General features: G+C 40.5%; 1 protein-coding gene across 1 annotated transcript in view; it reads left to right on the top strand.

The window, feature by feature from the left end:
* Positions 1 to 36: 36 nt before the first annotated feature.
* The window catches only part of XK (X-linked Kx blood group antigen, Kell and VPS13A binding protein), a 55,463-nt gene continuing 42,620 nt past the window's right edge, over positions 37 to 12,879 (top strand). The window contains exons 1-2 of the mRNA XM_079122930.1: positions 37 to 636; positions 7,785 to 8,047. Coding sequence (XP_078979056.1) covers positions 392 to 636; positions 7,785 to 8,047 — 508 coding nt within the window. The 5' untranslated portion in view covers positions 37 to 391. The remainder of the gene's footprint in view (positions 637 to 7,784; positions 8,048 to 12,879) is intronic.

Raw genomic sequence — 12,879 nt, 5'->3', positions numbered from 1 at the left:
AGGGCCGGCTGTAGCCTCCTGGACTCCAGCGTGGCGCGGAGCGCCTGTTTCAGGGCGCGGGTTCGCGGCCCGCTGGGGGACCGTCACTACAGAGACGCAGTGGGCATTCTGGCGCGCGGGCGGCGCACGGCGCGTGTGGGCGTGTCCCATCGGGGCCGCGCCGCCCGCCCCACCCCAGCCGGGTTGGTTCCCCCCAGGCCCAGCTCCAACGCCCGGGCCGGTCGGCCGGGCCCGCGTGCCCTCGGCGGGCTGCGCATAGCGCGGGAGCTGGTCGGGGCTGGGCATGCCAGGAGCCCCTAGGATAGCCGCCGCCGCCGCCGCCACCGCTGCCGCCGCCACTGCCGCCACTGCCACAGCGTCCGTCCCCGGTCCGCCCCGCTGAAGCGCGGAGATGAAATTCCCGGCCTCTGTGCTGGCGTCCGTGTTTCTGTTCGTGGCCGAGACGACGGCGGCGCTCTACCTGAGCAGCACCTACCGCTCGGGCGGGGACCGCATGTGGCAGGCGCTGACGCTGTTTTTCTCGCTGATGCCCTGCGCGCTAGTGCAGCTCACCCTCCTCTTCGTGCACCGCGACCTCAGCCGCGATCGCCCGCTCGTGCTGCTGCTGCACCTGCTTCAACTCGGGCCCCTGTTCAGGTGCGTGCGGAAGCCGGGAGCCAGCCTAGGCCGCAGCCCCCGGCCGGCTCCCCCCACCAGCCCGAGCGTGGGGGGCGGCCTTCCGGTAGGGACAGGTGGCTGGGCCGGAGGCCGGCCCGCCCTCCCCTCCAGCCTCACGATTCCAGTCAGCAGAGTGTGGCAGGATCCTAGCATAATGACACTAAAGCTGAGGCGCCCAGCATTCCTGTCAGGTACCATCATATGAACTTGTCAACATTCACCTGAATTTGACCGACCAAAATGGCAGCTTCGTGGGGTTCATTCTCATAAAATACGTGGCTTTCTCCGCGGTCAAGTGGGCGCCGGCAAAATTGGCTTGCGTGGTCACCACTCCTTGGAAGCGGGTTCTAAGCCACAGTTAAAGCAGGCTGTTTCATTTGATTTATCAGACACGTGGGACTTACTGTGTGCCAGGCTCTGGTCTCAGTGCTTCGCAAATATTAGTGGATTGCATTCGCATACAGGAGTCTAGAAATCCACATGCCAGTCTTTTGTCGTAGTGGGATGATGATGATTATGGAGCATGGAAACATATAGGGTCATAGAAATGTCTTCCAGCCCTGCCTAAGTTATAAACATAGTGAAAGCCGGTACAAGTGGGCCATGAAGACAACAACTTGGTGTGTGTCTAAAAGAATTGTCAGTGACATTTCTGGAAATAGTTTTTATGACTGCAAGGCAAGTAGAAATATATAGGCATGAAACAGACTTTGCCTTTATTTAAGGCCCTTGAAGGGAATTTAAAATGTGTTGTCTTCCTATCATTCCTCTATAGGAAAAGCAAAATAAAGGGTTTTTTTCTGGATTCCAAATAAATTTGTAATTGTGAATTCTAAATATAGGTGACAGAGGAATTTGAAGAGAGAAAGATCAGTGACACATCTCAGGGACCCCAAAATTCGGCTAACCAGGAACCTTTCCTATCAGGAAATCAAACTCTGTCTCCCCCCAACCCACTTCACACACACCACATATGCACAGTTGAGTAGCAGGATAGAGTTTACAAAGCCCCATTATAAAACGTTTGCACCTCATATTAAGAACAGACATTCCAGCTGACACTGGTTTACACATAGTCTTGGCAAACTTGGTGAACAAGTTTTCAGCCTCCAGAAGCTCTGGAATCCTAGAAAGGAAGAGAAGCATGTATGCTGGCAGAAGTGAGAAGTTGCTACTGTTGTCCTGACAGCTGAGCAAGAATGGAGGTGGGGGGGAGGGCAGTTTTACAAAGACCTGCCTTGGAGCTGTTTAGAGAGGAGAGTCCTAGCCAAGCAAGCCCTGTGGTCCCAATAGTGTTCCTGCTGAGTAAAATAAATGTGATCTGACTTTGGGCAAGGTACTCATCATTTCTTCATCTGTGAAGAGAAACTCAGTTCAGTGGTTTGACATGGGAGAACTGACATTTCTCCAAAGCTGCTTCTGTTAGGTGGCTCAGTATGTTCCGGGTTCATTAACTCATTACTATGAGGTAGATGTAATTGCCCCCACTTTATTAATTAATTAATTAATTAATTAATTTATTTATTTTGGTGATGAGGATGGGACCCAGGGCCTGGTGTATGCTAACCCAGCACTCTACCACTGAGCTACACCCCGGGCCTTTGTCCCCATTTTATAGATGAGAAAAATGAGACCACAGACCATGTTCCCAAGGCTTCTTAAAAAATGGAATCAGGTTATTTATGTTCACTATGCCCTGTGAAAGAAAGCAGAGTGTGTAGTACATTTTATTAATAGTTCTGTCTTAAGAAAAACTTTGATCATTTTTGACAAAATTTAAAAACTAATACAACCTAAATAGGCCATCCAAGTAAATGAGAATACCTATCATTGCCATCATTTAAAATGTTGCTAAACATTAAGAGTAACCCAAGACAAAACTCATGACATAATATTATATATAAAAGTGGGATAACAAGTATAAACCTGAGCTGAAGGAAATACCCTAAGATGTTGAAAGCAGTAATTTCTGGAAGGTGGAGTATGATTTTAGTATTTAGAAAAATAGCAAAGTGTGTGATTTTCTTCTTTATTATATAGTTTTCTGTATATTTCAGTTTTAACAGTAAAAATAATTTAATTTTATTAAAGAAAGGAAAAGTTTGGTGCTTTGAAGAGATTAGTACATAGAAAGTTTCAACAGTATAAAAAAAGACTTATTTCCAGAAAATTCTGAATGGAACAAAATAAAAGGTTAAAAACAAAACAACAGGCAACCTTTTTCCACTGCCAAGGAGTCTCTTCATTCTAATGCACCTGATTCATTTCAAGGAGATACTGGACCCATGATCTTAGAACTGAGATACACAAAATGTGGTTCCAAGTGTCTTAGCTTCCATATGAAAACAAAAGGAATTTGTAGCTTTATATTAACTTAGTATCTTACTGGAATTTCTTCTTGCTGATTGGTTCTATTGAAACTAAAACATCAGCTCACATAAAGATTAAAATTATTTCCCCCAACAAAAGAGAGACATGGTTTCTCCCTTTCCCCGCTTATCGTTGGATTTATTCAGACTTCTAAATTGTTTTGGGACAGTTCAGCTCTATTTAACTTCGGGTAGGTACTAGTCAAACTCATTTTCCTTAGATGCTGTTTTTGAGTTCACGAAGGATGATGACCCACTTAAACTGCAATATAGGAGAACTGCTGGGGTATAGTGTAGTGGCACAGTGCTTGCTCAGCTAGCCTGCAGGAGGCCTGGGTTCCATCCCCAGCACCACACCAACCTCCCCCAATCCCAGTACCTTATACTAATGATTATGGACTAAATACTATTAACTCCACTCTGCCTCTTCTTTCCCTTAGGAAGGCATTGAGAAAGCAGTTTTTTTATGTCTTGCATTTTAGTCTATATGTAAATCTGTAACTGCAGTTTCAATTGTTGTTTCTGCATTAAGTCTGGATCTGAATATGAACTTTGAATAATGCCCTGAATTTATTTTTTTCAATTTAAGGGAAATCTTACTATGAATTATAATAGATATTTTGGAAAAACAGAGGGAGAGGAAAACATCTCTTACCAGAAAAACCAGTCAACCAACCAACCAACCAACCAGCCAGCCATTCAATAGAATGACCATTCTATTGATCATTCTTTTACAGTTTATTTTCATAAATTAATTGAGAGGGATAAATGTAAATGAGTTACAAGTTCAAAGAATTTCCCCCATTTTTATTTACTGGCATAAAGAGGGAAAAAATGACACATTACAAATCTGGGTTTGTAAAATAAAGCTAAGAAATTCCAAAATTCTTAATAAAACATTGCAAAATGATTCACCGTAGTCTTTCCCTCTGTAGTAAACTTTTGGAATAATTTAAAATAACAGTCTACATTTAAAGACTATTTCATTGGCAAAGTGGTTTTACTTACGGTGTTTCATTCCATCCGCTATAAAACCCTGTGAGCTAGCTGTCATTATCTTATTTTTACAGTCCAGGAATTGAGGCTCCAAGAGATTAAGCAAGTGGCTCTTCAAAGGTCTCACAGCGTTTTCTATTTAACCAGTATGGTTCTTGTGTAGCCTCTCAGAGCATGCGTGTCATATGAAGATAACGTAGCTTATAGGAAATCATAGTATTTCTTTGCAAAATGTATTCATATTAGGGTCCTTGGTTCCACAAGTTATTTGTGCTGGCACCAACATGCATGGTTTCAGCTAAGAATTAAACTCCTGGTTTTATGCTTAAAAAATGGGATATGTGATGCTCGCTAATGGAATAAAGTTTAAAAAATGGACCAAGCTACTGATTATCTATCTATGTCAGTGGTTCACAAAGTGTGCCCCACTGGCCAGATTCCCTCAACTACCTGCTTATATAAATAAGGTTTTATTGGAACACAGCCATTGTCATTCATTTATAGATTGTCTATAATTTGCTTTAGCACTTCAGAGGCAGAGCTGAGCAGTTGTAATAGAGACCATGGCCTATAAAGCCTAAAATATTTATTCTCTGTAACTACTTTGAAAAATTTCCTGACCCCTGATCTACATGATACTGGAAAGCTACCTTGAATGGTTATAAAAAGTTCATTTTTGGTGCTCGGGCTAAAACCCAGGACCTCGAACATGCTAATCAGGCATTCCACCTGAGCAGCAGTCATACATTGAATAATTTTGTTGAAAGTGTCTAATTTTGGGCTTCATTTAGAAATCTCATAAGCAAAACAAACTACCAAAACAGATTTAGAATTACAAGAATACAGTAGTAGTTTGTTTTTGCTTAGTTTTCTTACCCAGTAGTGGTGAAACATCTTGAGACCATTAACAGATTTATTAAACACCTACTATGTATAAAAGTGTGCTAAGACAATGTATTACCTGGGAAATGCAATGGATTGTGAAAAAGTCTGCCTCAGCTTTAGAGTTACCTGTGTCATTATTTCATTCTGGTACCTTCTTTTATTTCTTGATTGATCTATGTAGTTTTATTTTGTCCACAATTCTATAAATGCTTCCCATTTCACACAGCCCCCTCCTCAGCCTCAAGAGAATTGCATTCTCCTAACTGAACCATCATTTCATTCATTTGGCTCTCAGCATACATTGGTCTTTTGATTGCTTGTTTGTTTTGATCTTTAAAAACTCTAAACTTGATTTTATTATGTAAGTAAAGCATATTTATTTTTGAAATGACAGAAAAGCAGAAAACAGATATGCACAGTAAAAAAAATAAAACCTCTAAAGAGAATAATTCTTGCTTTTTTTTTTTTGTATATCCTTACTAATATTTTTATGGTGAATACTTGTAAACTCTCAGGGAAAATAAACCCTGATTTTCAGTGTTTGCCGATTTCCACAATACGTTTATTCCCATCAAATGTGATCACACTACTGGTTGTTTAACAACTGGCTTACAAAATTCCTATAAGCTCTTAACAGTAAGCTCTCTTGAGTCAGTATGAAGCAGCTCAAACGTACCACCATCTAAGTGTGTGTGTGTGTAATTTGTATGTATTTATACATGTGTATAATTTTCTTTTTTAAAAATGTAATTTTCTTCATATATTCTGTTGTAATTTGTTTCTTTCATTTACCTTATAGGCTAAAAATATTTTTAAGATTTTACTTGTTTATTTACTTATTTTTGGTGCTGGGGATGGAATCTAGGGCCTTGAGCATGCAAAGCAGGTATTCTACCACTGAGCCATATCCCCAACCCAGCATTTTTTTTTATGTCAGTAGATGTATTTCTAAACCTGCAGTTTTAAGCACCACATAATATTGCATTGAAGGGATATATTGGATTTATTTAATTAGTCTTTCATTTTGAAGACCTTGAGAGTATTCTTGTAATTTTGCTATTACAAATAATTCTATGATTCAAATTCTTGTAGTAGGGTTTCTAAGTGAAATAATATATAAGAAAATATTTTATAAGCTAAAAGTGCTGTATAAATATTAGTAGTTTTCATTACTTGTTATCCTTATTCAATATCCCATTGCCCCATTTAGATAATGAACACCTCTGAATGAGGCAGGGGTATCCAGCCATTTTTGCATCCCCAGAGCACTTAGTAAAGTACATCTGCACTCTTCTCATATTTGAGGGGGAAAAAATGCCTTTTGGTTTATTCTGTCTTCCAGTTCATGTTATTGTCAATGGCCCAGCAGTGTGAAGTGGCTTAAGTGACTAGGCCTCATTCAGTTCCCAGTCACAAATTTGGGTTTGGGACCAGCTGGGCTCAAACTCATGACCTGAACTTAGTTATAATGATTTTCAGCTGAACGCACTGGTACCTACTGTTTTACATGTTTTCATGTAATTTATTGAAGTGACCTTGACCCACTGCACAAAATGTACTGGACAAACTTCCACCCCCACACATGGTACTGCACTCCTTCTTTCTCTCAGAAACAAATGAACAAAGGTAATAATCACGAAATATGTTCACTTTGTACTCACCAGAAAGGTTCCTGCATTTCCTCCCTTGCATCAATGACTTTATTATTTCAAATTATAAATGTATTCTCGTTACCATAGTTGCCTCAGGGCAAGAGTATAAAGTTAACAACATTCAATAAAGTAGATGAAGCTGTAAAATCTTCTAGCAGCATTATAAGGTTGTTATGAATGTACATGTTTCAAGAAACAAAAAAGGTCTTCAACAATTTTTAAACCTAAGGCCATGAACATTTTTCCTAATACTAGGGATAATCCATTTTCCCTGCCTTTTATTACGGAAAATTTCAAACATACAGAACAAAACTTGATTTCTCCTGTGAACACCCAAGTACCCACCCTAGATTTCACAATTAACATTTTGTTTCACAGTTCTAGCCTTCCCTCTAGCTATCTATCAATCCATGTGTGTGTGTATGTGTGTATGTGTACTTAAAAATAAATCACAGGTATCAGTACTCTTCCCCTTTTCAGCATCCCTATCATTACCTAAAGAGGAAATTCAAATTTAAAAGCCAGTTATTCTAATTCTGGATATGTCACTGGTTAAGACTCTGTCCCTAGAGCAGGCTTGGAATTCCATAAGTAAGATGTATCTGGGAAGCCATGGGGCATGATTGGCTTTAGCCCTGCCATGTAAGGGCTTATGAAGACAAAGAGATAGGTAACATATTGTGGTCTTCCAGTGAAATGCTAGATGGCAAACTTCCCTGAACTGGGCAATTGCCCAACCATATTTTCTGCTTTAACTGGAGTGGTTTGGGGAATCTATTATATGTGCAGTGTGTGTGTGTGTGTGTGTGTGTGTGTGTGTGTGTGTGTGTGTTATCGCCATCTTCCACCACAAAGTAGCTATCGTTTCTGCTTTATAATTGAGGGACAAGGCTCAGATGATAAGTTATTTGCCTGGGGCTTCATAGCTAAGATGTGTCAGGAGGGAAAATTGAACATTTTTCTGTGACTTGAGAGCCTGATCCACTTTCCTCTGTGGCCTTTGGTGTCACCCCTCAATTTGGTTCTTACTCAATTCCCATTGGCCTGCATGAGGGCCTGAAGAGGAGCAAATGCTTAGAACTGGTCCTTGGAGGGGATAACTTAGAGGGATGACTATAGTCCAGAATAGCCAAGTCAAGGCTTTGAGAATCAGAACAAATGGAAGATGGAAGAAAAGAGAATCCTGCCCATCTATAATTATTATGACTTGCTGATTTGTTTCCAGGTGTTTTGAAGTCTTCTGCATCTACTGTCAGTCAGGCCACAATGAAGAACCTTATGTCAGCATCACCAAGAAGCGGCAGATGCCAAAAAATGGCTTCTCAGAGGAGATCGAGAAGGAGGTGGGTCAGGCAGAAGGCAAGCTATTTACTCACCGGTCTGCGTTCAGCCGGGCTTCAGTGATCCAGGCTTTTCTAGGCTCTGCCCCACAACTGACCCTGCAGCTGTATATAAGCATTTTGGAGCAGACCATCACTGTTGGAAGAAGTACGTATATTTTTTATTTCTTCTTGAACTTGGGGCTCAAAATGGGAAGCAAACTATGCTGTTTATTTTGTTTCAAGTGGAATTCATTCATACATACTTTCAATCTTGAGTCTGTGTTCTGCTTACTAAGCTCAAAATTTAGTGAACTAAAATGCTAACATTAAATTTGCTTAGGAATCTGCATTTTGGACAGGGCTCAAAGGGGAAAGCTCATCTACGCTCCAACTGTGAATCAGCTGAGTGGTTCAGCAGATGGGGGACTAGAATCCATTGAAGGCCCATTCATTAACATGTCTGGTTGCTCACATGTCTTTTTGGTTTTTTTTTCTATTGAAGATTTAACTCAGTAGTGCTCTACCATTAAGCTACATCCCAAGCCCTTTTTATTTTTCATTATGAGACAGAGTCTCATTAAGTTTCTTAGGCTGACCTTGAACTTGTGATCCTCCTGCTTCAGCCTCTTGAGTTGCTGGGATTACAAGCATGTGCCACTGTGCCTGGCTTCATATGTCTTAATGCTGTTGTTGGGGATCTCAGGTTGCCTCCATTTGATCTCGCTATATAGTTGAAGTTGGGCTTCCTCACAGCGTGGTGGCTGCTTCCAGGGGTTATTTTCCTCATAGTGAGAGAAGGATAAGGCCAGATGGAAGGCCATATTCCTTCTGTGATCCAGCCTTGGGAGACATGGAATATCACTTGTGCAGCCTTCTCTTTGTTGAAGCAGTCATAAAGTCCTGCTCTGTTTCAAGGAAGGGGGAGGGAAGTAAACTCCTGCTGGGAAATGGAAGATCATGTGAGACCAAAAATACCACTGTGACCAATTTTAGAAAAGGCAGCTTGCCAGAGGCTGGTCCTCTTGGAATTTCATCTCTGAGTTTCAATGATAGCTCTAAATTAGCTGAGATAGATGATTGTGATAGCTTTGTAGTGAATGGTGGATCAAGGCCACTATCCTGTCTTCTTGAAGTTCTGATAGGTATATTAGATGCTTGGCTTTTAAGTGAACACAATTTTCTAACCTTAGGGCTATTCACACATCATCAAAATGAGAGCATATTTTTGGATAATTCAGGTTTCCCACAAAGCCTCTATTTGTATTGGAGACAAATGAAAAACCTTCAAATGAGAGGTCAAATAACCCCTCCCATATATTAATATTATGCATATGTGAATAATGGTACTCTGATGAGTTTTACAACAGATATGAAAAATGGTTTGAAAGTTTTTAATTGAAAAAATACATTTCAGAAATGCTGACAACAGATTTTAAAAAAATACTCTTCTTTGTTTCACTCTACTCAATTTTATCCTCTTTTTGCCTGTATATTAAGTGGGATGTTAAATGTCTTAATTCATGGTGCTGTCATGATACTTACATGTCAGATGTGTCTTCCTTATCCAGGTTACCTGACTGTGACTCTTAAGATATGAGTCAGGATCTTAAGTAGAGGTCTTGAACCTTGGTAGATTGACATTTATATAAAAATGGCTCCCACAACCCCTCGTAGACTGTAGATACTAAATAAATATAGCAGCATCTTTAATCTCTAAGGAGTTATGACTGAAGTGGCTCTTGACTAAGGTAAGTTTTCTGCAGTACAGTATACCTTTTTCCTAGTTTATTGCTTTACCAGATGGGCAGGGACACAGTGAAAAATGAGATATAGTGATAACCTATTTGGTTTTTACAAGCAAATCCATTTTTTCTCAAGTTTTTGATAGTGAAGACTGCCTTATGGGCCTAATCAGGGTACTGCCTATTTTTGTAAATAAAATTTTGTATGGAACACAGCCATCTTTTTTTGTATGTAGGTTGTCTCTGGCTGTTTGGGGGCTACAGTGACAGAGTTGAACTGTTACAACAGAAACATATGGTCCACGAAGCCTAAAATATTTACTGTCTAGCTCCTTATAGAAAAAGTTTGCCAACCCTTGTAATTTTTCAGACAGATTTCCATTCAGGTAAATAAAATCTATCCTCTAAATATCCCTTGTCAGCATCACAAGGGATATCTGTGAGATATCCCAAGAAGTTGGAAAAAATATAAGTCCTCTGAGAATTAAATGATAAATCAATTAGACCTGGAAAAAGGAAGTGGGCATGAGCCTGTTAAACAGACAGATTGCTGTCATTTATGCAGGTCTTGACCACCCCCAATCACTGCCTTAACATATCCTGACAAAGGAATCCCTCACCCAGAAGGGGCAAGGACCTTTTAAATGGAGTGTGGGGTAGGGTGTGTCACAGGCAAATGTTGGAACTGTCTATCATATGTTTAGGAATACATTTGGTGCATGGGACAAACAGCTGATGACAGATTAAACAACTCAGTGTCAATTTTGCTCATGTAACAAGAAACTGGAGGTGGGTGATTGCTGGCATTATTTCTACAGTGACAAAGTTGATGATCCTGCAGATCCATTGACCTTTGTCTTGGGTTGCTACTGTGGCTCCTGCCATCATAACTGCATTTAAGGCAGGAGGAAGGGCTGAAGAGGGAGGAGCAGATAACTTTCTCCTTTTATTACTAAGTATAACTCTCCCAGAAATCTTCCTCATAGACTTTATTCTAGGTCTCCTTGACCAGAAGTGATCACATGGTCACCTGATTGCATGGGATGCTTGGAAAACCAGGCATAGGAATGATGGCCACCAATGTCTTAAATCAATGTATTAAAGTTTGGATATGAGATGTCTCCTGAAAAGTTCATGTGGCAAAGCAGGAGTGTTCAGAGGTGAAAGGATTAGATTATGAGAGCTATAACTTAATTGATTGATTAATCCATTTGATGGACCAATAATTTGAATGGATTACTGGGTGGTATAGCTGCAGGAAGTAGGTCATTGGGAGGGTGCCTTTTGGAATTATGTTTTGTCCCTGGCTCCTTGCCTTCTCTCTCTGCTTCCTGCTGCCTTGTGCTGAGCAACTTTTCTCCATCCATACCTTTCAGCCATAATACTCTACCTTATCTCAGACCCAGAGCAAAGAAGTTAGCTGACAATGGACTGAACCTCTGAAACTGTGAGCCCAAAACAAACTTTTCCTCTGAGTTCTTGTCAGGTATTTTGGTCAAAGTTACAAAAAGCTGACTAACACCAATATTCCTCATGCTTCCTTGAGAATTATTAGAATTACTTGAGGCCTTGTTAAATATATAGATTACCAGGACTCATCTCTGGAAACTGACTTGTTGGGTATGGGATGGAGGCCTAGGGTATATCCTTTTATTTTATTTCTCTCTCTCTCTCTTTTTTTAAAATAATGAATCCAAGTGATTCTATTATCAGTGAAGTTTGGGTACACTGGATTAGACTACTCGTGATGTACTGGGGTTGGGTCTCACTTAGAATAAAACTGTTTTCTTAAAAGACAATAGGGATGGATGTTGAATAGGCAGATAATAATGTCTGCCATGCCATCTAATGTGTTCTAGAACAACAGAAAAGTCTGTCCTCTTGACAAGAGAGATACCTGGAGTCCGTCAGAACCCGACACCATTCAGGGTTCAAATTCTGTTACCCTCTACTCTCTGATTTTGTGCTCCTGAGCAAACACTGATAAATTTGGCCTTGGTAGGATTTGGCATAAAAAGAGAAAGCAGAGTTGCTTTTTTGATATTGTGATATAATTTATAGAGCATAAAAAATTTAAATTATGGTATTTTTAAGTGTACAATTCAGTGACTTTTAGTCACTGATAATTCAGTGACAGTCACAATGTTGTTGTGCCATCATCACCACTATCTATATATAGAACATTTTCATTATGCCAAAAAGAAATCCCTACTTAGCCATTTTAATAGTCACTCCTCATTTCCTGTGGCCCTAGACTCTGGCAACCATTAATCTATTTTCTGTCTCTGTGGATTTGCCTATCATGTATATTTCATATAATTGGAAATTTTTTTTTCCATGTGAACAAATAATGAACACCATGTTTGTGAACTTCAGTCTAGGGTGAGTTTGGCCATCCTGAGACACTGTGAATTTGGTCAGTTCTTACCAGAGGCATGAAGTCACTGAACCTTGGAAAATGTGTTGGGCTGAAGCCCAGGTGAGGAAAACAAGGTTGTTCTGCTCTGGGAAGGTCCCTGCTGTCTGCCATTTGGCCTGCCTGAACCTCAGAATGCCCTTCTGTCTTCCATTTTAGGTGGTAATGTTGATGTATTAATGATGTGCTTTGTGCCGGGCAGCGTGATGAACATCATAGCATTTCATTTTCCATGTCCCTGTGAGGTAGATAATACTTTCTTCATTTTATTAAAGGGAGAAATTACATTCATGGTCCAGCAGAGGAACTGGGATTTGAAGTTAGATTTGTGTGATTTCATTAATGAATGCAATGAGTTTTTATTGAGTACGTTCTGCATTTCAGACCCTGTGCTGGTCTCTGAGGATAGAGTGGTGAATAAGGTGGGCAGGCTCTATCATCTTAGAATAGGGTCAATAGACATGAAACAATGAATCACATATTCATTTTATTGCAGATAATCCTGCAAACTGTGTGGGAGAGTTTGGGGGAATCTAACCAAGCCTGGGAGATGAGACAAAGAATTCCAAAACATAGGTTTATCTTGAAAGCTGGCACATAAAGCGGAGAAGGGAGGTGAGAAAAAAAACAGGAAAGAGCATCCTAGGATTTCAAGCTCTGTTCCAGAGGCAATGGGAGGGCACTGATGAGCATTCAGCAACATTGTGATCAGATTTAGTTTTAGAAACTGAGTGCTCTGGAAAATGGATTGGAAGGGAGTGAAGGGAGAAACAGGGAGGCCAGTAAGTGGGCTGCTACATTTGCCAAGGTGACAGTGATAATGGCTAGCTTGGAGTGGAA

The sequence above is a fragment of the Sciurus vulgaris genome (assembly GCF_902686455.1).
Source record: "Sciurus vulgaris genome assembly, chromosome: X".
Taxonomy (NCBI): domain Eukaryota; kingdom Metazoa; phylum Chordata; class Mammalia; order Rodentia; family Sciuridae; genus Sciurus; species Sciurus vulgaris.
The sequence above is the reverse complement of the archived record's forward strand: the minus strand, read 5'-3'. Positions and strand labels throughout refer to the sequence as shown.